General features: G+C 39.9%; 1 protein-coding gene across 1 annotated transcript in view; it reads left to right on the forward strand.

Annotated features, from left to right (window-relative positions):
* Positions 1-1,494: 1,494 nt before the first annotated feature.
* macf1b (microtubule actin crosslinking factor 1b) overlaps positions 1,495-23,715 on the forward strand; it is a 62,364-nt gene continuing 40,143 nt past the window's right edge. Inside the window, exons 1-20 of the mRNA XM_041242678.1 lie at positions 1,495-2,679; positions 3,304-3,375; positions 5,193-5,363; positions 6,988-7,151; positions 8,114-8,273; positions 8,590-8,674; positions 9,609-9,850; positions 10,194-10,313; positions 10,805-10,912; positions 11,437-11,655; positions 12,092-12,295; positions 13,368-13,599; positions 14,144-14,370; positions 15,237-15,359; positions 15,449-15,550; positions 16,136-16,237; positions 16,441-16,605; positions 16,949-17,104; positions 23,259-23,456; positions 23,651-23,715. The exon at positions 23,651-23,715 is cut by the window's right edge and continues 64 nt beyond it. Coding sequence (XP_041098612.1) covers positions 2,158-2,679; positions 3,304-3,375; positions 5,193-5,363; positions 6,988-7,151; positions 8,114-8,273; positions 8,590-8,674; positions 9,609-9,850; positions 10,194-10,313; positions 10,805-10,912; positions 11,437-11,655; positions 12,092-12,295; positions 13,368-13,599; positions 14,144-14,370; positions 15,237-15,359; positions 15,449-15,550; positions 16,136-16,237; positions 16,441-16,605; positions 16,949-17,104; positions 23,259-23,456; positions 23,651-23,715 — 3,437 coding nt within the window. The 5' untranslated portion in view covers positions 1,495-2,157. The remainder of the gene's footprint in view (positions 2,680-3,303; positions 3,376-5,192; positions 5,364-6,987; positions 7,152-8,113; positions 8,274-8,589; positions 8,675-9,608; positions 9,851-10,193; positions 10,314-10,804; positions 10,913-11,436; positions 11,656-12,091; positions 12,296-13,367; positions 13,600-14,143; positions 14,371-15,236; positions 15,360-15,448; positions 15,551-16,135; positions 16,238-16,440; positions 16,606-16,948; positions 17,105-23,258; positions 23,457-23,650) is intronic.

Consider the following 23,715-nt stretch of genomic DNA (forward strand, 5'->3'; position numbering starts at 1 on the left):
CAACTAAAGAAGGCTTGGGGGATCCAACATCAACCCCGCCCACCATAACAGCCCACCCAAGGGACATAATTGGACTCTTGGGGGGAGGGGGGGTGGGGGGAAGGGGGGAGTTGGCCGATTGTGGCCGGTGTACGTTGTACATGGGGGGGGGGGGGGGGGGGGGGGGGGGGGGGGGGGGGGGGGGGGGGGGGGGGGGGGGGGGGGGGGGGGGGGGGGGGGGGTGGCAGAGCAAAGCTCTGCCCTTTTAAATTGGCAGGGATGGGGTTAATTTCCCCTACCTGCCTGGGTTTATTATGCCCAGGTGGCTGGGGTTGATTAGGTTAATTAACGATCAATCAGCCCCCTGACATAAAAGGAGGCCTCTGCTTCTCATTTGGAAGGAGGGAGCTGAGGAAGCAGGTTGGTGTTTGTGGTGTTTGTGGTGTTTGTGGTTTTTGTGATTTGTGAATCCAGTGAAGGCATTGCCCAGCCTGGAAACCTTAATTTTGTAAGTTTTGTTGTCTGTCTTTTTGTGTTTTAAAGATTTATTTTGCCCTTGTGCACTTTATTTTTATGTTTATTTATAATAAAATTAGGATTTTTTGAACTGCAGTCTGTCTCTGGGCCTTTATCCACTCACCAGCCTGCCACAGGTTCATACAATAACAGTGTCTCCAAAAAAAGTTCCACTTAATTCAGTGCCCACTCTGTTGTGGGTAAGACCAGTGAAAAAGCAATATTTTAAAAACTAGACTAGTGCACAAAAAAATAGGCAGAGAAAAGTCCAACAATAACTTACTAGGGAGAAATCAATGGGAATTAACATCCAATTCTACGTCAATAATTGATTCCTTATTTTAGCATGTATTTTTACAAAAAAACTATTTTCTCTTACCAATTCCAAATTGAATAATTCAGGGACCATATGTCTCTAAGCAGAAGTCAACAAGAATTGTGTTCTTGGCATTGCCAGCCAGCTGCACTTCTGCAGCTGGCAGTGCCCATCTGCTCTCCGAAATGCTCTATAGAATCAGGCTTTTACTGCTGGCAATGTCCATCTGCTGTTCAGCTGGAGATCTGGGGGACATAATGGTGTCCCTCCTGGACTGCCTCTTCAGATATTTTATTCTGGACAAGAGTGTTTACCGATGAGGGAGATGTTCTGTGGACCTAGGAACAGATATTTATAAATGCAGGGATGGAGGGAGCTCTCAGAGTTGAAGCAGCCCAGTAAATAAAGAGACAGGGAACACACCAGGGAAATATTGTTGATAAAAGCACCTTTATCAGCAAATCAATGTATTGCCTAAGCAATAAACTTCTCCACGCTTTCTCGGTCTAGAACTCAGATGTACTAATTTCAAACACAAATTCTGTAATATTATCATTTTGTAATTCCTTTTTACAAGTGACATTTTTAACTTTTTTTTGTTAAAAGTTGTAGAACAGTTTCAACTTATTAACATTTTTACTTATTAAAGAACAATATTTAAGGAAATTAAAAAAAAAAAAAAAAAAAACATTAATCCTATATGTACCAACTGTTAATAGTCACCAGTTAACATAAAAAATGTGGATCTTTACTTGTTAACTGCAGATTAAACAGAGTTGTCAGCCTCTGCCAATTGTAATTATGGATGTCCTAATCTGTTTTTTTTTTTCATTGTCTGATATGGAACAGAATGGGGACTGAATTCCAACAGCAGATTAAACTGGACATTATTACCAGTGCAGATGCTTGTCATCAAAGTCCACACTTACATTGAAGATGTATTTTCTCTGTTCTATATCCAATTGACAATAAACGGCATTGAAGTTATACCTTAAAGCATGTGCATTATAGTTTATACAAGGGTAGCAGAAATGCATTAGCTTTATATCTATTTAGTAGTTCTAAAATAAGCTCCTCTTCATGAGAATGTTCTTACAAATGACTGCCCCTGATCCTAACCCTAATTATTTTTAAAGTGTCACCACCTGTTCTATTCAGGCATAGCCAGCCGTAGATGCCCATTGTCATATGTTGTGGGTGGGAGAGGAGGAGTTGTGGGAGCATGCTTTTTATTCATCTTTGTTTTACCATGGCCTTGTCTTGTTTTAGGCAGCTAAGCATCAGCCTGTATGCATGAATCGGGGTCTTGCATCCACACACCTCAGTAACCTCTTGGCTTTAGGACTATGGGGAATTCCATCAGCAGACCCGGTTGCCTAGGACGGAAGTCCAAGCAGGTGAAGTCAGAGGAGGACTTCCTGAAAGAGTGTTACCAGCACAGAGGTCCTCCCCTCATTGAGAACTGGGGAGGGGAGAACCTTAAAGACAAGGACGACGCGGAAACTCACAACAATACAGAGGACAGGCTCATTGACAATGCCTGGAGCCCAATCCAGACTTCTCCTGTTAACATCCCCCAAAATGGAACTCTCATTGAGAAAGACATCACAGATTCTTGCAACCAACCCAAAGACAAGACTGGGGGACAGGGGCAGCAGACAGCAGGAGTGCTGAAACACAGCTCAGGGAGCCCTTGGTCCTGGAAGCCACTGGCTACCAGGGAAGTGACCGAGATCACTGAGGTCACTGAGACCACTGTCACGGAGATCGTGGAAGTGACAGAGTATCCATCAGGAGAGAAGGGGGGAGACCCCATTATCACAAGGACTGTGAGGGTCCTTACTGGGGTTGCTGAGGAGCTCTCTGAGGTCAATATATTACCTTCCCAGTGCTGTGCATCACCAAGAAGAAACACTGACCTAATACACATGTTTAAGAGGCTAACCTGTTAATTGCCAGGATTTCATGGTTAGGAGATTTTGGATGAAATGTTGGCAATAAACACTTTTTTAAACTTGAAGCATTAACTCCTTAAACAATGTTGGAAAAACAGTGGAAGTTATTTCATGATCCCTCACTAAAGTACAGGTTTCAATATGTCATGATGTACAGTATGCCTTCTTTCATGTCCAAAAACAATGGCTTGTAAATATATAAACCATATAGTCATACTCTCAGCCAGATCAGATTAAGACCATTTGAAAACGGACCTGAATGGATTGATTCTGCCATTGTCTTTAAAGAACAAGGCTGACACACGTGGTTACTTGAGTTTATTTTATACTGTCCTTTTAGCAAGATTCAGTGGTGACAGATTTAAATAATGTGCACATTAAAAATCATCCATTTAAAGTAATTGTTAAAACACAACAATGCTGCTGAGTCTAATATATGACAGCTCTGATAATCAGACCCCCTCAATAACGTAAGCCTCTGAATTCAGTTTGTAATGGGACTTTTCTTTTTCTTGTAATTTGCCTTCCTCTCCACAGCTTCAGAATGATGAGCAGTCAATATCAGATCAAGACAACAGTGTGGATAAGTGGAGTGTGCTTAACAAAAAGGTACAAGATTATCAATATTACTGCACTATAAAAATGTGTCTATGGTATTGTTTTTACTTGGTGTTGAAAATAATGGAGTGTGCTAGTTATCGTTAGAGTCAGAAAGCAAATGATGTAAATCTCTCTTTGATTTCCTTTCTGCTCATCAAGGGACAATGGAACAGCGTTGGAGAGCTGAGAAAGGAGGTTGCGCACAAAACACTGAGTGTTTTAGGTTTTGTTTTTATGCAGGATGGCCATGTTTAAAAAAAAAAAAAAAAAAAGAAAAACCTATGTTCTTCAAAGATTTATCGTGAAAGAAAAACAATTAATGTGCCTAATAAGAAACATCAAAGTGGACTTCAACATCCTTAAAAATCTTGAGTTGTTCTATTTTCCTTTCATAAAATAAAAAAAAAAAAAAAAAAAAAAAAACTTTTGGAAAAAGAGGTCCATGGTGCTTGAGTGATCATTGAGGTACTCAATAGCAGTGCCAGAAAGTAGAAAACAGAAGGTTTTATTGTCTCTCTGGAGTGCAGTGCTGGAGAGCATAGACTGAAGTGCTGTTGTGCTCCCAAGGTTCAAGAGAGCAGTACTGAGGAGCTGAGACTGAAATCCGTCCTGCACTGAGAACACACGTCCACAAAGCCGTAAAGATTGTAGGAATGTTTTGCTAAGGACTGTATTTTCTTTTAACCCTGTTTTGATTAGTTATAGCAGAGGTTAGAGGATTATTCTCAGTTTTTAAAGAGCTCTTCATTAATACGTTATTTCCCAATTTATATTTTTTCACAAGTTATACAAAATATTGTAGTAATGGTAAATATAACAATAATTACTAGCAAATATATAGTTTTAAAACACAGTTTACAATAAACCCAAGAACACAATAAACAAGGTACCACATCTTACAAAAGGATTGCAAGTTTGTTTGGAGGCATAACTGTAGCAATATATTTATAGAGTGAGAACGCAGGGTTACCAAATGTGGAAAATCACCACAGCCCAAAATGCAAAGAACAATGTTAAAGATGTGTTCATACATTAAAAGGTTAAAATACGTTGAACAGTTATCAAAAGAAGGCGGGACATCTAGTGGAATATATTTTGTGAGAAATGAGTACAGTAGTAAAGGTATCAGTACAGTCACTATTGTAGTTAAGTGTTCAGTAATACTACTTCCAGTTTCCTAGTGAATATGTATAAGGGATGTTTCAGATATACAGCACTCATAAGAGTAGTGCTGGATAGCTGTCCCATGGAGCTCTCTGGTACAGTAAGGGCTCTCAGGCCTGACGCAAGTCAAAAAAAGTTTTTTTTGAGAACGAATGGCTATCTGCCAAACATGTCAATTAATGTCTAAGATCGTAAGAAAAAAAGCACAATATTGGGTCCCAAAGCTAATTCTGAAAATGGTTGCCACCAGCAGTTTTGGATTCCCTTTGGTGTTAGGTGTCATGGAAACTCAAAGATAGAGGAATAAATTCATTTTAGGTTTATCAGTACTACATGCATTTACAAATACAGTGCAATCCTTCTATTACGGAAAATGGTCTTGCAAGAAATCTGTTCTTAATAAAGAGAGATCTTTAGATGTATTGTGTCTCCAATCTGAAAGGAATTGCTGTCTAAGTATGTATCTGGTAACTAGGTAACTAGCAGGGAGTTTCATTCATGCATAAGGAAATCAGCTAAACTTAACAATAGATTTGCCCTTTTTTATATTAAAGAAACAATTTTTCACAGTTTCCAAACGCGTCATGCGTTTGTCAATGCCAGTAAGTATGTCTGCTTTTCTACACGATAAGTTCTCAAACATTTTCTGTCTGTCTGCTAAGGTTGCACGATGTGCCTTAACTTTCCAAGAGGACTCAAGAAACTCACAAGCATTTCTACAAAACCTGGAGGCATTACTGGTTTGGGTCTGTGACATTGAAGAGCTGACAATCACTCAGAAACCCCCGTCTTCCGAAGTGAAAGTGGTCACAGCCCAGCTACAAGAGCAGAAGGTACTGTATTGTAGCATTTATTCAGTTCGTTGCCTAAAATTTCCTTACCCTTTTTATAATCATTCGGAGCAGTTCTTAGGGCCAAAGTTGCTCAAATATTGAGTTTCAATTATATTTTTTATCCCGTCGCCTTGCAAAGTGCTTTAAATGGTTTCCATAACGGTTGTTGAATTTACATGGCTACCATTACAAAAAATATATTAATTAAATAACGGAGGCTGCAGGTGGAGCTCAATCCAGCCCCGAAGAGCTTTTACCCCTCCTCCACAATCCAGCCAACTCATGACACCCTGCTCTACTTTATATCTCTCCTAAGCCCTCATGAAACAACCAAAATCTTTGACAGGCCATAGGGTCCCACCTCGGCAGGACTGCCTCCCAAAGGAACAGTGCTGCTGCACCAACCAGCTGGAAACGTTTTGTCTGCCATGAAAGCGTTATAGAGCTGCCCCTGACTCTCTATAGTGTGATTAAGTCATTAAACAGTCTGCACCATTTGTAACTGATAAAAATGTATGTACAGTATTTAGCATAATTCCATCTGATGTCTTATTTGCAGTGATGACCTGAGCAGATCAGCTGAATCTATCTCCTTGCAGTGATCTGGTTTTAGCTGTATTCAAAGCCGTGGTGGTAACTAGTAGTTTGTAATGCAGGATATTTTAGAATGCCTTTTCACTGATGTGTTGTGAGCTGGAACCTGAAACTTGTGATAGTACTCACTTATCAAAACTAAACTGAGTTGTGTGAATGTAATACATTAGATGACAGCTTGTAGGCTGAATAGTCATTCTCACTGTTCAGGAAAAGAAGACACCATGATATTTATTACTGGAAGTTTATCTTTGTGGGTCAGGTCCAATTTAGATTTTCACAGGGCATCTAGTTTTGTCTGGGCTTTTAAACTAAAGTTTTAGTGTATAAACAGAAATTTAATTAGACATCCACAATGAAGCCTGGATATCTGAAACTAAGTGTTTCACCTGCTATTGAACCTTATCCAAAGGCCCAAACAGACAACCATTTTATACAGCAGTATTGCTGGGAGAACCTCATACACTCGTAGCCTATTCATCAGGAAATAATCTGGGGTTGTACTGAATAACAGGTTCCTCTAGGTTATGTATTAGATCAGGTTGTGTTCAAGTTAGGATTTCATTTGAGCAAGCAAACATTTTTAACTGTGAAACTGAGCTGCATTTCAATCCCAGTCACTCCTTCTTGAACTCCCTAAGTGTGCTGTGTCCTGACACTGATAAAGAAAAATTCATTTCAAAATTACAGCAGAGCAACAGGAAAATAATAGACAACACAGCAGCAGGAAATGTTGCTCTCTTGCAAAATATTTTGGGATTTCAGGTATAAGTAGGGTTACTATGACTCCATGTATACTATGACAGTTTGAGACACTCGATGCTTTTCAACTCACACCCCAGTGCATTGTGGTAAGTGTAGTCCTGCTGTGAAAAGTACCTGAGGCAGGTAAAACATACTGTCCTAGTGTACATGGAGTCATCTGGTAACCTTACTGTGGGTATAAGAATAAAGTGAAATACAGATATTCTACCCATCCTTGATGGAATATAAAGGGCTACAGCACTAATATGATTTGGTTACATTTCAGCTTCTGCAGCGCCTGTTGGAAGACAGAAGACCCAGTCTGGAGATAATGATTCTCGATGGGCCACAGCTCCTAGAGCAGAGCCAAGGCACAGAAAATAAGGTCTGCAGCAGCATATCCCACCTGCAGCAGAGGTGGCAGACATTGCTTCAGAACGCAGACACCAGGTTTGTACAGCAGCATATCCCAGCTACAGCAGAGGTGAAACCAGGTTTGTACAGCAGCTATCTTCTGCACTGAATTTATGCTGTGACCAAAAAGGTATAATGGCAAGGAAGAGAAAATGCACCACGACATCCAAAAGATTTAAAAATGGTGACTGTAAAAAAAACAAAAATAGAATTAAGATTCAACAGAATGAAAATATTAACCATTTTGAGCCGTTTGTGTGATTTGTATAGGCTTAGGGCGTTCTGCCCCCTCACCCCTCCAACTTCAAGAAAAGTGGTTCTTAACTCAGCCAATAACTGCAAAAGGAATTGTATTACTCTTGGAAAAGAATATACCCTTCATTGATATACTACAATATAAATGGTATCCTAAAAAGTACATACATTAGATGTACTGTATAATTCATGTTGCAGATTTGTTCTAGTGCTCCCCTTTGACACATCATTGTCACGTGTACATACAACTAGGCTAGGTCTCACTGATGAGTCAGAGGATTTTGCGCTGGTATTGTTTTGTGTTTATGGTTTTTAAAGGACTAGCGTTGGCTATAGTTTACACTTTTAATTCAGTTAATTTGGCTGTTGCGAGGGTTCGAACACGTACGGGAGAATTCTGTTTGGCACACCATTCCTGAAGACATGGAATTGTTTCCATCATCGTACGAACATGAAATTTGATCATCTTTCTTTCTCTGGCTTTAAAGATCGTATTGGGTAATTAATCAGTACGTGTTGCCAATGCTTATCCTTCACTTCACCTTAATAAATAGATTTTATTCTACTGTTAGATCTCTGTATGCTGCTAATTAACTTTGGACCACATGCTGTGTTGTTTGTACATTGTAATTGTTTTTTTTATACATTCTCTTTTTATCATTTTCCAGGACCCCCTTTTAAGCAAGATCTCAGTCTCAATGGGTAAATAAATAATAAATGTATATCCCTTTCGTTTCTGACAGGCACCGCAGTTTGGAGCTGATCCTCCCCAAAGCACAGGCCTTCCAGGAGACCACGGACACTTTCCAGCAGTGGTTGTTTTCCATGGAGCAAAACCTGACTGAGCTTCGAACCGCAGAGAAGCATGTGAGCCACATCCAGGAGGCTGCTGACCACGCCCAGGTATCAGCACTGCTAACTGACCTGCCTGGAAACATGAAGTGACTTCAAGTACATGATTGCTTATTACATTGCTCAAGTTCTCAATAATTTTATTACACATATATAGCACCCTATACTAAATATTCTTTATGCTATGTAGTAATTCTAATCTCCATCTGATCTTAAACAAGGAAATGTCAGATGTCTGTATTACTTCAATATCATAGTCTACTAGAAGTTGTGTATGTGTATATGTATATAGACCTGTGTGAGATATCTTATTTAAACAGCACACATGTAAAAGTTATGAACATGGCATTGTCTTTTTCTTATGCAGGCTGCTGTGGAAGAAATTAAATCCAAAAGTGTGAGTCTGGAGGAAGTCATGTTAAAGGGTCAGAGACTAATGGAGTGTATATCAGGTCAGTATCAGTCGTGTGTAACCGTGTACCACCCTGTACGTCTAAAACCACAAACAAGAAATCAACAATTGCTAAGGGTTTGTCATAATCCAAGTGCAATTCAGCTATCATACAGATTTCATTACAGACACAATTATATATACAAAAAAAAGATATTAAAAGAACTGTTTTTATGTTTAATAGCAGCACAAGATCTGTTTTTGCGAAGTATAATACGTTGTTATGCCTCTTATTATAACAGACAAAATAAGAAATTGTATTACAAGATACTTTGTTTTGCACAGATTGAGCAGGTAGACCAGAACAAGATGACATCTCTTACACAACACATTGTACACATGACAGATTATCTTGTTTATATGTACATGACTTTACCATACACATACAATTTATTTTCCCTTGAAAAAAAATACATGAACTATATACACCGTGAGTAATTAGGATTAGAATAGTCATATAATAGAACATATTCATTTGATGTTAGGTATAATTCTACTATGATTGGAATAATTCAAAAAGAGCACCTCACAGTAAATGCAGTAGTGTTGTGAAACCAACTGACAAATAACATGAATAACTTGTTAGGTCATATAACCTATATAATTAACAGTTCTGTTTGCTATAAAAATTCGAGAGCAGGGGTGACCAACATTGTCCCTTCCACTCCTGGTTCTTTGTTCCAACCTTGTTCTAAATGATAAAGTTGAACCAATTAAACCTCAATCCAGACCCTTTAGTAGTTTATAATATAATTTTACCTATTAAACCTGGAGTGGAATGACCCTCTAAAAGAGTGATTGGAAACATCTGGTCTAGAGAATGTCAATCAGACTGACCTCTGTGTTAGCGATGCTAGAAAGGTTCTCAGCCCAGCATCTCTCTGTGTAAGCGATGCTAGAAAGGTTCTCAACCCAGCCTCTCTCTCTGTTTACAGATGAAGAGGCCCTGCTGGTTCAGGAGAAGACTGACAGCCTCAGGATCAGGTACTCGGTGGTCAGTCTGAACAGCTTTGACGTCCTGCAAAAACTCGAGCAAGCCCTGGAGGCCTCGTCCAGGTGCTCCTCCAGCCAGGAAGACCTCAACCTGTGGCTGGGCAGGGTGGAGAGGGAGCTGCTGAGCGGGGCCAGTCAGTCTGGCTCAGGGGAGAGCTTCTTTACTGCAACTGAGAGGCAGAAGGTACAGTACAGTAAGGGGTGTTTTAAATGAGGACCTGCAGCAAAATCCAGAGATAGTGGTTCCATTGGCTGCTTGAGGATTGGCCATTGCATATGCCGGTTGTCTGCAGCTCTCCTTCAAAGTGGAAATATTTTAAGTATAAAATCGATGTCTGTATAATTTTAATAAGGAAGTGAATTCACCTGCAATTACCACACAGCTAGAGCTGCACCGTGGCTATGCTTTAGAATTTGAATATGCAGGTGTATGAAGTTGACACCTGACATAATGTATCCTGTGCAACATGATTTTGAAAGCCATCAAAATGAGAAGTACAAACCCAGTTTGAATATCTTGCATTCAGCTGGAGCAGGCTGTGGAGAAGGAACTGGGTTGGGTCGCAGGTACAGAAGAGAAAGTTGAGGAACTCTGCAACATCCATCTGGACCAAGAGGTCATTTCATCTCAGATGTATGAGCAGAAGGTAAGGACCCTCAGTGTACTGCAGTTCAGTTGTTGGACTGCAATGTTGTATTATTCAATATTTGTGTAATGACTGATTTCAAACTCAAGAAGTTGTCCAAATGAATGTTTGTCATGGTAAATTTCACTAGTAGTTCTTTAGAGTCACTGGTTGCCTATGTTTTACAATGCTTCCTCTGTGCTTCACTACACTTTGCTATGATTTTACTAGTAAGTTGGTGCATAGTGTTCAGTTATGGCACTTCACCACACCATCCCTTCATGTTCCCTGATGAAGAAAATAAAATTTCTAAATTTGCAATACCTTATTTGCCTGAGAAGGCTCAGGAAAGATTTTCACATTGAAAGTCTTTAGTTTTCCTGTAACTGATTTTTTAACCTTAAAAAGTACCAATTGTTGTTTTTAGAATATATTGCATTACAATTTAACTTATTTGTGTGTGTGTGTGTGTGTGTGTGTGTGTGTGTGTGTGTGTGTGTGTGTGTGTGCTGAATTTGGCAATTGAGATTCTGCAGCATAGATATAATCTGGAGAAAATGCTGAAAATAGCTGAAATACTGTTCAGTTACAACGAGGAAACAGAAAAACATCCACTAGAGGTAAGATTATTATTATTATTATTATTATTATTTATTATTATTATATTATTATTATTATTATTTTTTTTTATTGACCTATGGCTTAAGGTTAAAACTTGTCAGTTGTGGCCTATCAATAAAATACATCAAAAGCGTATTTAAAATGTGCTTCCACTGATACTTTCCTGCTCCCGATGCTTCTGTATTAAACTGTCTCAGATGCACTTAAATAAATCAAAAACTATGGTAACAATTTAGAAGAGCGCTCCCAGATTATGAGAATGTGGGTGAGAAGTACTGTAGACTTATTTAATGAAGGAGAGGAAGCATCTGACAGCTTTGTAATTATACCCTTCATGTCAGTTAAAGCAGTCAAGCCTGAATGAAAGATGCTGGTAGAGATCTGGAATATCTAAAGACACACTATCAAGCAACTAGCTGCCTTGTGTTTGGTATATCAGGGATGCTGGTGCCATCAATGTGTCCACATTTCCATCACATTTCTATCCATGCCCCTCTCTGTTTTCTCTTTTCCCCAACGCTAGTCCCACCTGGAGTCTTTGCGGGACCGCTGCCACAGCGTATCCCTGAAGAACTCCAATACCGCCTTGCAGCTGGAGCATGCTAAGTCCCTGCTCTCACAGTTCTCAGAGGCTTACAGCGAGGTATCGCCATGGTTACAGGAAACCCAAGCCCTCATTAGCCAGCTCTCCTTGCATTCAATTAGTTATGAGGATTTCAAACAACAGCAGGAGCTGTTACAGGTATATTTGATCTCTTCTATTGTGAGTTTAGTAAACTCCCATGTGCAGTATACAGCTTTGGTCAAAAGTTTTGCATCGCCTTGAATTTTAGGATTGAGACATAAAAAAAAAAATGAAACCATATGAACATAATTTAGATATTTTATTTAACAATATGTAATGAAAGTAACTACAAATTGATAATGCAAAAGTCTGCCGGAAGTCATAACAGTGGTAAAGTGTTTCATGTTAGATTTCAAAAAATGTCACAGTCAGTTTTTGATAAGTATATGGAAAACTACAAAGCGATATTTAATTCATTATGTTAGCGTAATATTATTCAGCAGGTTTTATTCAGCTTTGTGTAACAACATAATGAGTTCGGGCTTCAACCAGTGGAAACAGAAAATAAATGAGGCCCAATATGATGGTTAATCAGCTTCTTCCCTCAACACAGGGGCTGAGAGAGCTGATTGCAGAGCACAAGCCCCTGATAGCGAGGCTAAAGTCAGTGAGCGTCCGGCTGGTGGAGCTGAGCCATGCTCAGGGAGAGACCTTTGCAGAAAAAAGCAAGGCCGCAGAAGAGCTTTACGGAACAATAAAGGAAAGGGTGCGGCAGGCTGCCTGTGTGCTGGAGGAGGCACTGCCACGCTATACTCAGGTAACAAGGGGATGATTCAAACCAAATGAGATATCCACTGTACCCAACATGCAGGGTTACTGGGAATGTGTGACTAATGGCAGGTTTGGATAGCTCCATTAACTGAAGGAAGGAAAATTACTTTTCGGTGTGATTCTTGAAAATGCTGATTCATGTCACTGAGACCCAGAGATGAAAACATATTTGAAATAAAAAGGTTGACTAACTGCACCAGGACACAGTGAGCAGTGCAAATGATCCCAAAGGCAAATAGGTTGGGAAATAGATTTATAACCTTTCCAAGAACACATTTAGGCCCTGCTTTCCACATCATCCATTATTGCAGAAATGGGGTACCAATACTTAAGGTAAGAGTTAAGAGTCAAGACTTATGCTCTATTTACGCTAGCTAAATATTATGCAACCAACACGCATTGAAAATGTGTTGTTAATGTTAGTTTGCTGGAGGTGAATGGCATAAGTCCAGCTGTTAAGGCTTAAAATGAATGAACGATGAGCCATGTGAAAGAAAGTATGGGAAAGGATAAATGTGGTAAAACTTAGTGATCAGCTGCATCTGAGTGGAGTAAAAACTGAATAACTAATTTCTATTACAATTTGTAAGATAACAGAAACAAAATGTTGTCACATAATCTCTACACCTACTAGAGTATAAATATCAGGCATAGAGGTGACACAGAGAAGCTCCCAATACCTGCAGATCTTCAGGACCATCGGTGTGCCTATTTGGAACTAAGAAATGGTAAACGTAGTTAAGATTTGAAACATGATCTGGTCTCATCCTTATAGCGTAATAAAGTAATTAATTCCATGATTACCTTAAGTCATAAACCTTACAATGTGACTTTCTTTGCTTCTTTCAAAACATGATGACTGTGTATCATTTAGTTAATCTGAATAAAGGTATTAATGTCCCACACCAGAATCTAAACAAGGGTTCTTGTTTTGTAAGTCAAACAGAAGCAGTTGTAAACTTGTTCAGATTTTGATGATCCAGGCTGGATCCCTTTCTCACTGTATACCCACAATTAATTTCGTCATGTAAATGCTGAGGCCTCTCCTCTCCCTGCAGCTGACCGAGAGGATGTCCCTGATGTCAGAGAGTTTGGACAGGCTCCACAGCCGGCTGCAGGCCCCTGTGACCCTGCGAGGGGAGTCGTCCAGGATCCAGGAGCAGCTAGAGGACAATCGGCACACCCTGTCTGAGCTAGACAAGCTGGAGCTGGGGCTGAACACGGTCCGAACACAGGCTGACGAGCTCATCACCAACGCGCAGACAACTGGGGACAGCGCTATTGGCACAGGTAGAAAAGAAAGCAGCTGTATTGGGTACCGTATTTATAGCTTATACAAGGTAGAGGTTACATACTTCACTTGCATGAGCCAAGCGAGAAATAGCCTCGATATGGTACTTGGAAAACACAAGTAGTATTGGTCTTGTATCAGAGTGACTGGTAGAGTCACTGGTTGCCTGTTTTACAATGCTTCGTCTTAGCCCTAGTGATGGCTTTTGGCTCAAGAAACGAGCTTGTAACCAGGAGGTCCCCAGTTCAAATCCCAGCTCAGCCACTGACTCATTGTGTGACCGTGAGCAAGCCACTTAACCTCTTTGTGCTCCATCTCACGGGTGAGACGTTGTTGTAAGTGACTGTGCAGCTGATGTGTAGTTCCCACACCCTAGTCTTGTATCCTGTAAAGCGCTTTGTAATGGTGGTCCACTATGAAATGCTCTATATAAAATAAAGATTATTAAATTATTATTATCTTGGTTTCAACCACCAGGGCGCTCATAAAGCAGCTCCTTATTTTTTTCAAATCAACCCACAGGGCTGTTTCCCTTTTCTTCAGCCATCCAGGAGAGAGTGTCTAATTTAGGTCAGCAGTGGGAGGAGACTCGGGCCCAGGCCAAGGACAGGGAGAAGTGGCTGCTGAACCTCCTCAATCTGGCCAGCAAGTTCTGGAGTGACCTCGCTGACATTACAGTCACCTTGAACGACACCCAGCAGGCGGTCCTGGAACTAAACGGAACCAGATCCAGCCCAGATTCTATCAGACAAAGCCTGGACACCATGCAGGTATGTGCCCTCCTCTCATTGGTCACTCGTTACCTGAACTACCTTATTCATTGCGCCAGGGTGGTTTGAGAGAAAGAAAAACCAGGTGACACAAATTTGCTTGTATTTCCCATAAATTCCAGAAAATTGATTATATGCTGATCCTGAAGCAATTTGATTGCTTTCTGGAAAACAAGCATCAAACTGGTCTCCATACCACTAGAGCTTCATTAAGTGTGTTAGCTGTCAAACATAGACAGGCCTTAAAGTGGACTAAGCTCACTGAACCTAAAGGGGGGTTACTGTGAAAGGGAAAAAAAGCAATTCATTTTTCTGCTCTGGGTATGTCTCAGAACTGTTTTTTTTTTTTTTTTTTTTTTTTTACCCACTGTGTCTCAGTACTACAGTGAATACTACAAAGAGCTTAAATTAAATTTAAAGAAGTGACATCCCCATGCCGCCTGTGATACTGTATCATGATTTTGGTTCTGTGATACTGTATCATGATTTTGGTTCTGTGATACTGTATCATGATTTTGGTTCTGTGATATTGTATCATGATTTTGGTTCTGTGATATTGTATCATGATTTTGGTTCTGTGATATTGTAACATGATTTTGGTTGACACACAGTGGAATGGGGAAGAAGAAACCTTGTTTTAACAGTTCTCTGTTTTTCTTTTTATTGTTTTTTTTTTTAACATTTTTTGTTTTCTCTTTATCTGATCTCAGCAAAATAAGATGTTTTTACAAATGTACTGATGAACCACAACAACTTGCAGCAGGTGCGGTTGTCAGAGCTTAGTTAGTTGGGTGAATATGATAATTCCTGAGTTGTAGCAAAAATCAGCTATTTGTATTCAAGGAGAATGTTTCTTCTTACCACAGACTCTCAGGGGAGACGTCGACAGCCTACAGGGGGACCTGGACATGCTAGGAATTCTGGGAGTGGATTTGATGTCAGCTTGTGGAGACACTGACAAACCTGATGTAACCAAGAGCTTAGATGAGGTAAGCATGTGTTGAGACACTTTCAGCAATGCTGCCTTCATCATGTTCATGATCAGCACTTTAATACTGTATATTTGCTCCTCTTGCAGCTGTATTGCATGTGGAACCACCTGAGTACATTGTGGACGGAGCGATACAACAAACTGGAGGATTGCCTCCAGACAGCTGTGCTGTACCAGGAAGCAATAGAGGTAGAGCTCCCTCTCCTGCTGGAACTGGATATTCCAGCCATCTCACAAATAACCACAATGCATTTCTTCACATGGTTCCTGAGCAACAAATCAAAAACTAGGAGCAAAGGCCAAGAGCTGCCATTGTGTATTATTGAAAACTTCAATTAAAAAATGTCTTTTCTTCCACTGAAATAGATACATGTTTTACTTCTTTAGGGTTTAAGTCACGCACTAGTGGTTAGTGCCACAGTATGTTGTGTGCTCTTTTGAGTCAGAAATACAGCAAATTAAAAACATAACATACAACTATTATGGAATACTGCATACCTCTTTCTGTTTAACAGACATGTAAAGCGCTTGTGAAAAGCGCTATATGAATAAAATAAATTGAAATAAATTGAAATTGAAATTAAAGGAATTGAGCCAGCGCTGCTTGGAGAGTATTTAAAAGAAAATACAGCAACTTAGGTTGTGAGTATCCCCATCTGAATCAAAACAGTTGTTGTGGCTCTATAGAGACACGTTTTTTAATGGCACTACAGCGCTGTTGAATTGTGTTTTTGATTCGGTGACCTGCAGAATGACAGGCACTTTGTTCTCTAGCGGCAGTTTGAGTGGCTTGCTTCAGCAGAGACAAGAGCTGCCCAAGAGTTCTTCGTTGGAGTCGACCTACAGACAGTTAAACAGCAGCTGTGCGATCTGAAGGTAAGAAACTGGATTGAGAAAGGGAACCCAGTGGTGTCTGTGACAGAGTGCTTAATACATATCATTTTAATTAAGAAACTGGACCGATATTCTGAACCACGAGAGGACTGTGACAGAGTGCTTAATGCATATCATTTTAATTACGCTTTTCTGTTTCAACCACCACAATGTCTGCATGTAAAAATGGGACTTCCTCATTGCAGGAGTTTAAGCGCGAGCTGTACCAGCAGAAGATTGAGATGGAATGCTTAAACCACCGTCTGTCCTCCAGACTCCCCCAGAGCTCGGAGCAGCAGACAGGCAGCACGGAACTCACTGACTTCAGACAGCGCTGGGACTGCCTGGAGAGGGAGACAGTGAGCAGACAGGTACACAAGTCATGCACAGTACACTACCACTCATTTAATATTATGACACAGATATGAGGCACTACTTTTATTGTTGCACTGCTACTACTCTATTCTTGGTGGATTTGTTTAAAAAAAAAAAAAAAAAATATATATATATATATATATATATATATATATATATATATATATATATATATATATATATATATAGTTTGGCAGAGAAAATAATTGCATGTACAGTACATACATACATTAATTAAAAGTTCATTAACATCTACAAAATCCCTGCATTGAATCACTGAATTCTCTTGCTGCTCTGTTTGGTATGCACTAGACCATTTATAACTGTCTCCCTTTACAGCACCAGCTGGAGTCTGCTCTGTTGGGGTTGGGGCAGTTCCAGCACACCCTGGACGAGTTACACACCTGGCTGTCACACACCACAGACCTGCTGCAGGGGAGCCAGCCAATCAGCATCGACCTGCAGACCTGTGAGATTGAGCTGGCTAAACACAAGGTAGTTGAGAGGGACAGCTGGAAACAACAGACGCTTGATGATAACCACATTTTATTGTTATTTATTTATTTATGTATTCATTTATTTATTGTTATTTATATATTTAACTAGGAGATGTACCCACTCATACTGTCACGTCTGCTGCGTTTTGCAGATTTTCACCTACTCTTTTTATTCGGTCTTATTTATTTTCTGTTTACTCTGCACACTCTTAACTCAGGGGAGACGTTAGGAGGACAGAGATGTTATAAACTCCTAGTGGTTTATGTTCGAGCACTGGACGAGCTGTAAGTAAGTCCATATAACCTTTATTTAATCGAAAAGAAAGACTCAAGACTCAGTCATTTTAAGTTTTACGAATCAGAGCAATGCTCCTTCGGTTTATTAAAATGCTTTTAATATTTGGAAAAAGGTAGGTTGATCAGGCCTCCAAATTCAAACACATGCGGTCTACAAGCACCCACTCCTATATTTCAGTTTCATTCAATATAACACTCTCTTAAAACCAAAACATAGTTTCAAAACCTTATAGCAATGCAACCAATACATGTAAGATATAATAATGTTAGTAATATGCTTACCTCCTAGTATAAGGAAAAGTAGCGTGAACAAAGGAATCAGTCTGGTGGAGATCTGCAAGTGATGGACCACTTCACCCTGTCAAGCAAAGGTCTTGAATGTGGTACCCTTTGCGAAAAGTGTGAGTTTTTATAGGATTCATCTCCATAGGAATACATGGAGAATCTTTATCAAGTCTAATTCTTATCTCTTTGGCACACAACAGCCCAAAAATTTAGAGCCTTGTGTCAGCAATTTTTCAAGATATAACACCTGGTCTACACATCCAATCATGATCTCACCCGCTCATTTCTTGACCCCTCCTCTATCTAAAAAGCTAGGAGAAACAAAGAAAATAATATTATTTCGAATATATGAGTGTTGTCTGAAATATATACAACACTATTAGTTATGATTGTATTGATTATATGTATTAATGTCTAATAATATATTCCCTCATGCCATTCTATTCTTCAAATTAGTTTTCCTTCTCTCTTTACAGGCATGTGCTTAACAGATATTATAGGGAGCTTCCATCTTATGTTTTTAACATATGAGTTTCTTTTCATGGATAATCTATTTGTTTTTTATTTAAGTGTAAGATTGTAATGTCTCTGTCCTATGAGTTTCCTAACAGCATGAATTCAGCTGAACTGCGGACAACCTCCTATTTTTTTCAGCGGCACAAAAACCAGCTAAAACCGGTTTGCTAGCTGTGCACTTAGCTTTCCAATTTCCAGCGATAATCAAGGTTTTTTCCAATTTTTCTATGGTGGGAAGACACTCTAACCTTGATGCTGTTTGATAAGAGAACTCTGCTCTTCATGTCAACTATCCCTCCACTTTCTGGCACGACTTCAAGACAGGCTCACAGCAAGTTATAAAGTTTTTACTTTCTTAAAACCCATCTTCTATTCTTTTTCTTAAAATTACTTTTTAAGCTTCTTATTTTATTTTTCAAACAATATATCTTTATGTTGCATCATCTTTTAACTCAGAATCAAACTAGACAGTTTACTCCCTATAGAACACGATTACTAACTATTTTACATGCGAACCTATCTTGATGAGAAACAATTTCATGTATATTATTATAACAGGCAGTGTTAAGCATATGGTCTTACACGCACAAATAGTTTATAGTAAAAAGCAAGCATATTAAACCTTATTTCAACATTTAACAACATTTTCTTAGGCTAAAAAGGGTGCTGCAGAAACTTAGCATTCAATTCTGGGAATCAAGCCCATCTTGATAAGAAACTGCCTAAAAACTGGCCACTTGTATCAAACTATATCAGCTTCTACTGCATGATTTTATATAAAGAAAATACATAAGTTTCACAATTAAGAATTAAAACAGCATTACGCGTTACTTTTGATTACACACTTACACAATTTTCCAAACTAAAGATTATACAAACAATACAAAGGATTATAACACATATTATTGCATTAATACATTTCATTTTAAATTCTCCAATCCATGTCCGGGGTTTCAGCTCACTCCCAGCAAGACTCCACTTCGGTCTCAGGTTCCACTCTGGTAGGTTCAGTGAACACGACAATAGGCTCTCGAATCCATCGTCTCGCATCACAGGTGTGAGTCGCCATGGCCTTGACTTCGTACCTACAAGAGACTTGTACACGCTTAGTAGGGACACCTTCCTCACATTCTAATTTTCCCAGATGCGCCCATTTTACACCCTTTCACCCATTTTACACCCTTTCACAACTCATGCATTCAATCCTCTTAATATCTTTTTGGGTTTACATTTAAATGAGAGAAAGAAACACCTACAGAATCATTGCATTCAAACAAGATTCTACAGTGTTTAGCCAAATGACTGCATGCCAGACAAAGTCTGAGCCCAGTCACTGATGACTTGCTTTGGCACATATTACATGCACAATTAACAAGAGGATTATGTTTTAATTTATGTGTCAGGGTTACTTCTGCACCATGTACAATAGTTCTGGATCTGTACACATTGTTACTATACACTTCTTTCTGCTCACACAAGATCACTTTAGAAGGGATGCCATTCATCCAGAATACAGTAGGGGGCCAAAACTTACTGTTTTTCATATCAGCAGGCACCTAACTTGTAGTTTGTTTATCATCATTAGTGGGCAAACTCAATACAACTGAATCTGAATCAGCTGATGAACCATGAGACTTAGCTACTGAGATTCTCCATACAAAAGGATTCAATGTTTTACTAACCAGCCTAGCTTATTCAACGTTATTTGCGACAGTACCAAGGCCTCATTTACAAGAGCGTCCTGGGAAACAATAAAAAAGACAATTACAATATATAAAAAGACAATTACAATGTACAAACAACACAGTAAATAAGACATATCTAGCAACCAGCTTATATACTGTGAGGCTGAATTTGTTTCCAGCTACCAACATAATGTAAAGTGTTACATGCCAGTCACAAATAAATGTAGGATCAGAAACTAGGATCAGAATACTGAAATACTCACCATGTTGAAGATTTTGATGTTGTAACAGACATAGCTGTCAGCAAAAGAATATGTTTGCATGCAGTGCTTGAAATGGAAAAAAAGAGAAATGTGACCTTGCAACATTTAACTACAATAACTCGCAAGTTTTTTTTTTTTTGTTGTTGTTGTTTTTTTTATGTAGTACTCGCCAATTTTTTTTATTATTTTCTCCCTATTTCGAATATCGAATTATTATTTAAGCTCGGCTCGCCGCTACCACCCCTGAGCTGACTCGGGTACAGCGAAGACAAACACACGCTGTTCTCCGAAGCTTGTGCTGTCAGTCGACTGCTTCTTTTTACACTGCAGACTCACCATGCAGCCATCTCGGAGCTACAGCGTCGGAGGACAACGCAGCTCTGGGCAGCTTACAGGCAAGCCCGCAGGTGCCTGGCCAGACTACAAGGTCGCTGGTGCACAGTGAGCTGAGGATACCCTGGCTGACCTAAACTCCCCCCTCCCTGGGCGGCACTTGGCCAATTGAGCGCCACCCCCTGGGAGCTCCCGACCACAGTCTGCAATAGAATAGCCTGGTCTTGAACCGGTGACATCCAGGCTATAGGGCACATTCTGCCCTCCACGCAGGTAACTCGCACTCATACTCACCAAACAGAGCTCCTGCCAAAATAACTTCCACAATGACTCAGGTGGTAAATCTTCACAACTACGAGAATGGCACGTGGTCTCATTAGCAGATTATAATCCACATGGGAGATACAACTCCAGAGGATCTCTGCACTTTCAAGCAGGCACCGTCAACTTTCAAAAATCTCCACATGCATTTTAGATCATATTTCTGGCCACAAGAAGTGCCGGTATGCAAGGAATATTGCTAAAAAATTAGAATATAGAAGTGGTGGTACTGTGTACTAGCAAGTACTGAGCCCATCTCAAGTACTGTTCTTATAAACATTGCAGTTGCCACAGAAACAACTTTTTTTGTGAACAATTATATTTATAGATTTTTCTTTTCTTTTCCCCACCTTTTGGGAAAAGAGAAAAGGGAGAGACATTACAATAAAAAAATGCCACATTAATACATCAATACAAAGATTAATAATAAGAACAGTAATATGCACTTAATATTATTATTAAGATTATTAACTCAAACAACTGTGCCACTATAACAGGGATATTCCTCAATAAGGCCAATGTATGTTTCATCTGGTCGAAAAACTGTGCGCCTAAGATATTTGGTGCATAGAGAATGGCAATGGAGACCTCTATGTTATTCAACAGTGTATTTTTCTTAAGAGATAATCTAAGCACTGTGCTCTCTTTATAGGATGGTTGAAATCTCAAGTCTCAGTTAACATCTGTACTCCCTCTCACTCGTTGATTCCACTCCCTATCTACCCCCAAATCTCAGCCTCCCCTTCCCTGCTTCCACCTCCCTAGCCTCCCTCCCACCCCCTCAACCAATAAAACAATTGTGATTGTGAACCAGACTACCCTGAGGGTGCTTGTTGTGAGCTAAACCATCTCGCAAGCAGGAAAAATGAACTGCAAATTGAACAACTGGAAACAACATGCATATAATCTAGTAGCTCATCTATTCAAGGTTTATAACATTAACACCACAGGTAGTAATACAGATCATAGACAGCAATGTATCCAAATTATTACTAATGAACTGCAGTATTATTTATAATAGTGTTATTATATCCTCTGCAGTATAGCTATCTCTTTGAGGACCTTTCATAATGACTAGATCAATGTCAAGAAACAAGTGTAAATGTGCAGACCTGAAGGGTCACTTCCAGTTATAGAAGGAATAAAATGTTTCCACTTCCATACCGTGAAGGTACGAAAAGTAGTAATCCGTAGCAAAGTTAGGTAGTCCATACAGACATTCCATCCAGACCAAGGGATGAGAAGCACAGGGTCCTGCGCACAGAGGGATCAATCGAGCCCATCGTTTCCTGAAAATGTTCAGAAAAAAATAATCAACCTCTTCAGGAGTAGTGAAGGACAGCTCCTCCCCTCCATGACTGAATTTCAAGATACACATTATCTTGAATTTCAACTGGACACATTAAGAAATTGTCCACTCCCTGGGAGCGAAGCTTCGCTCTCACTTCACCAAAGGCCCTCCTCTTTGCAGCAGTTATAGCAGAGTAATCCACATAAAAAGAGAGCTTTTGGCCCTGCACGATGATCGGAGCAGATTTTTGAGCAGCCTGGAAGAGTCAAAGGCATTGAAATAGCGCGGTGCGTGGTTTATTGGAATCCCGAGGACCACATGATGTTACAGCGAGTGACGATTTCTGTCCTCGTATAGCATCAATATGAGTGTTGCATTGCTTCATTTTGTCTTTCTGCTGTCGAAGATCAGCTCTGGTGATATTCAGCCTGGCAGTTAGCTGTCTCAAAGAGGAAGCAATATCAGCAACCTCCTGTTTAAAAGCGCAGAGGATAGTAGCTGTTTAGGTTACATTTTGAATCACAGGCCGCAATTGCTTCCTGAACTGATCCACAGAAAGTGCATGCAACCTCTGCCAAGCAGGGCCCAGTGATCTCTTCATATGCTTTCCCTCCAGTGTGGATTGAGGGGAAGCAAAGGTTCTCTTGCGTGAAGTAGCCATTTAAGAATGGTAAGTAGATAATTTTATATAGACAACAATCAAAAAATAATATAAGGAGCGGAAATTGTTGGATTATAAATAGCAGGATCTCTAACAGCAAGCAGCCACTCTAGTGACAGAGTCATGTCCACAGAAACAACCTCGAGGACAAACAAAAAAAGAAAGTTGCAACTGGAAAAGGCCTTGAGAATTCAAAAAAAGAACTACCAAACTTGAATACATAGCACTTGGAGTTCAGAGAGAAAGATAGAGAGAGCTGTTTGCATTTCCTTAAAGTTTAATTCCTCTATTGGTAGGGTGTAGGCCACAGGTTTTAGTTGATTACCCAAAACTACTCCTTTATTGTAAACAGACCTTTATTTGAATGCTTAGATTTCAAAGCACAGAAGAGTGAGAGCAATGCTTTCCAAAGCATGCTTGGCTTGATGTTTTACAGTGATGCTCTAGATTGGTTTTAATTCTGTTGGCGTGTGACACTCTCACCCCCATTGCCCTCTCAGGTGCTGCGGAATGACGTGATGTCACACGTGCGCACTATGGAGTCTCTGAACCAGGCTGGCCGGGAGCTTTTGGAGGCTGGGGCAGGGGACAACCCTCATGGGCTGCAGGCCAGACTGGAGGATCTCAATGAGCACTGGGAGATTGTCCACTGTGAGACAGAGAGGAGGCAGCTTGAGCTGGAGAACAACCTCAGTCAGGTGGGTCTGCTGGACCTATATCAGAATGAGAGAGCAACTGTATCTATTGGTGCATTTGGTTGGCTAAGAAGAGGCATGGCAAATTAATTTTGGGAAAGTTTATAAAAAACTGAATATACAAGGATTTTGAAATTGTAACTACAAGTTATTAAAGTGTATTGATTTTTTGTTATTTTCTAAATGACATAAAACAGGTACAGGATGTAACAATGGAGATCCAGGACCTGCTACAGTGGCTGGAACACACTGAACTGAGACT

This window comes from Polyodon spathula, chromosome 3, assembly GCF_017654505.1.
Source record: "Polyodon spathula isolate WHYD16114869_AA chromosome 3, ASM1765450v1, whole genome shotgun sequence".
NCBI classification, from domain to species: Eukaryota; Metazoa; Chordata; class Actinopteri; order Acipenseriformes; family Polyodontidae; genus Polyodon; species Polyodon spathula.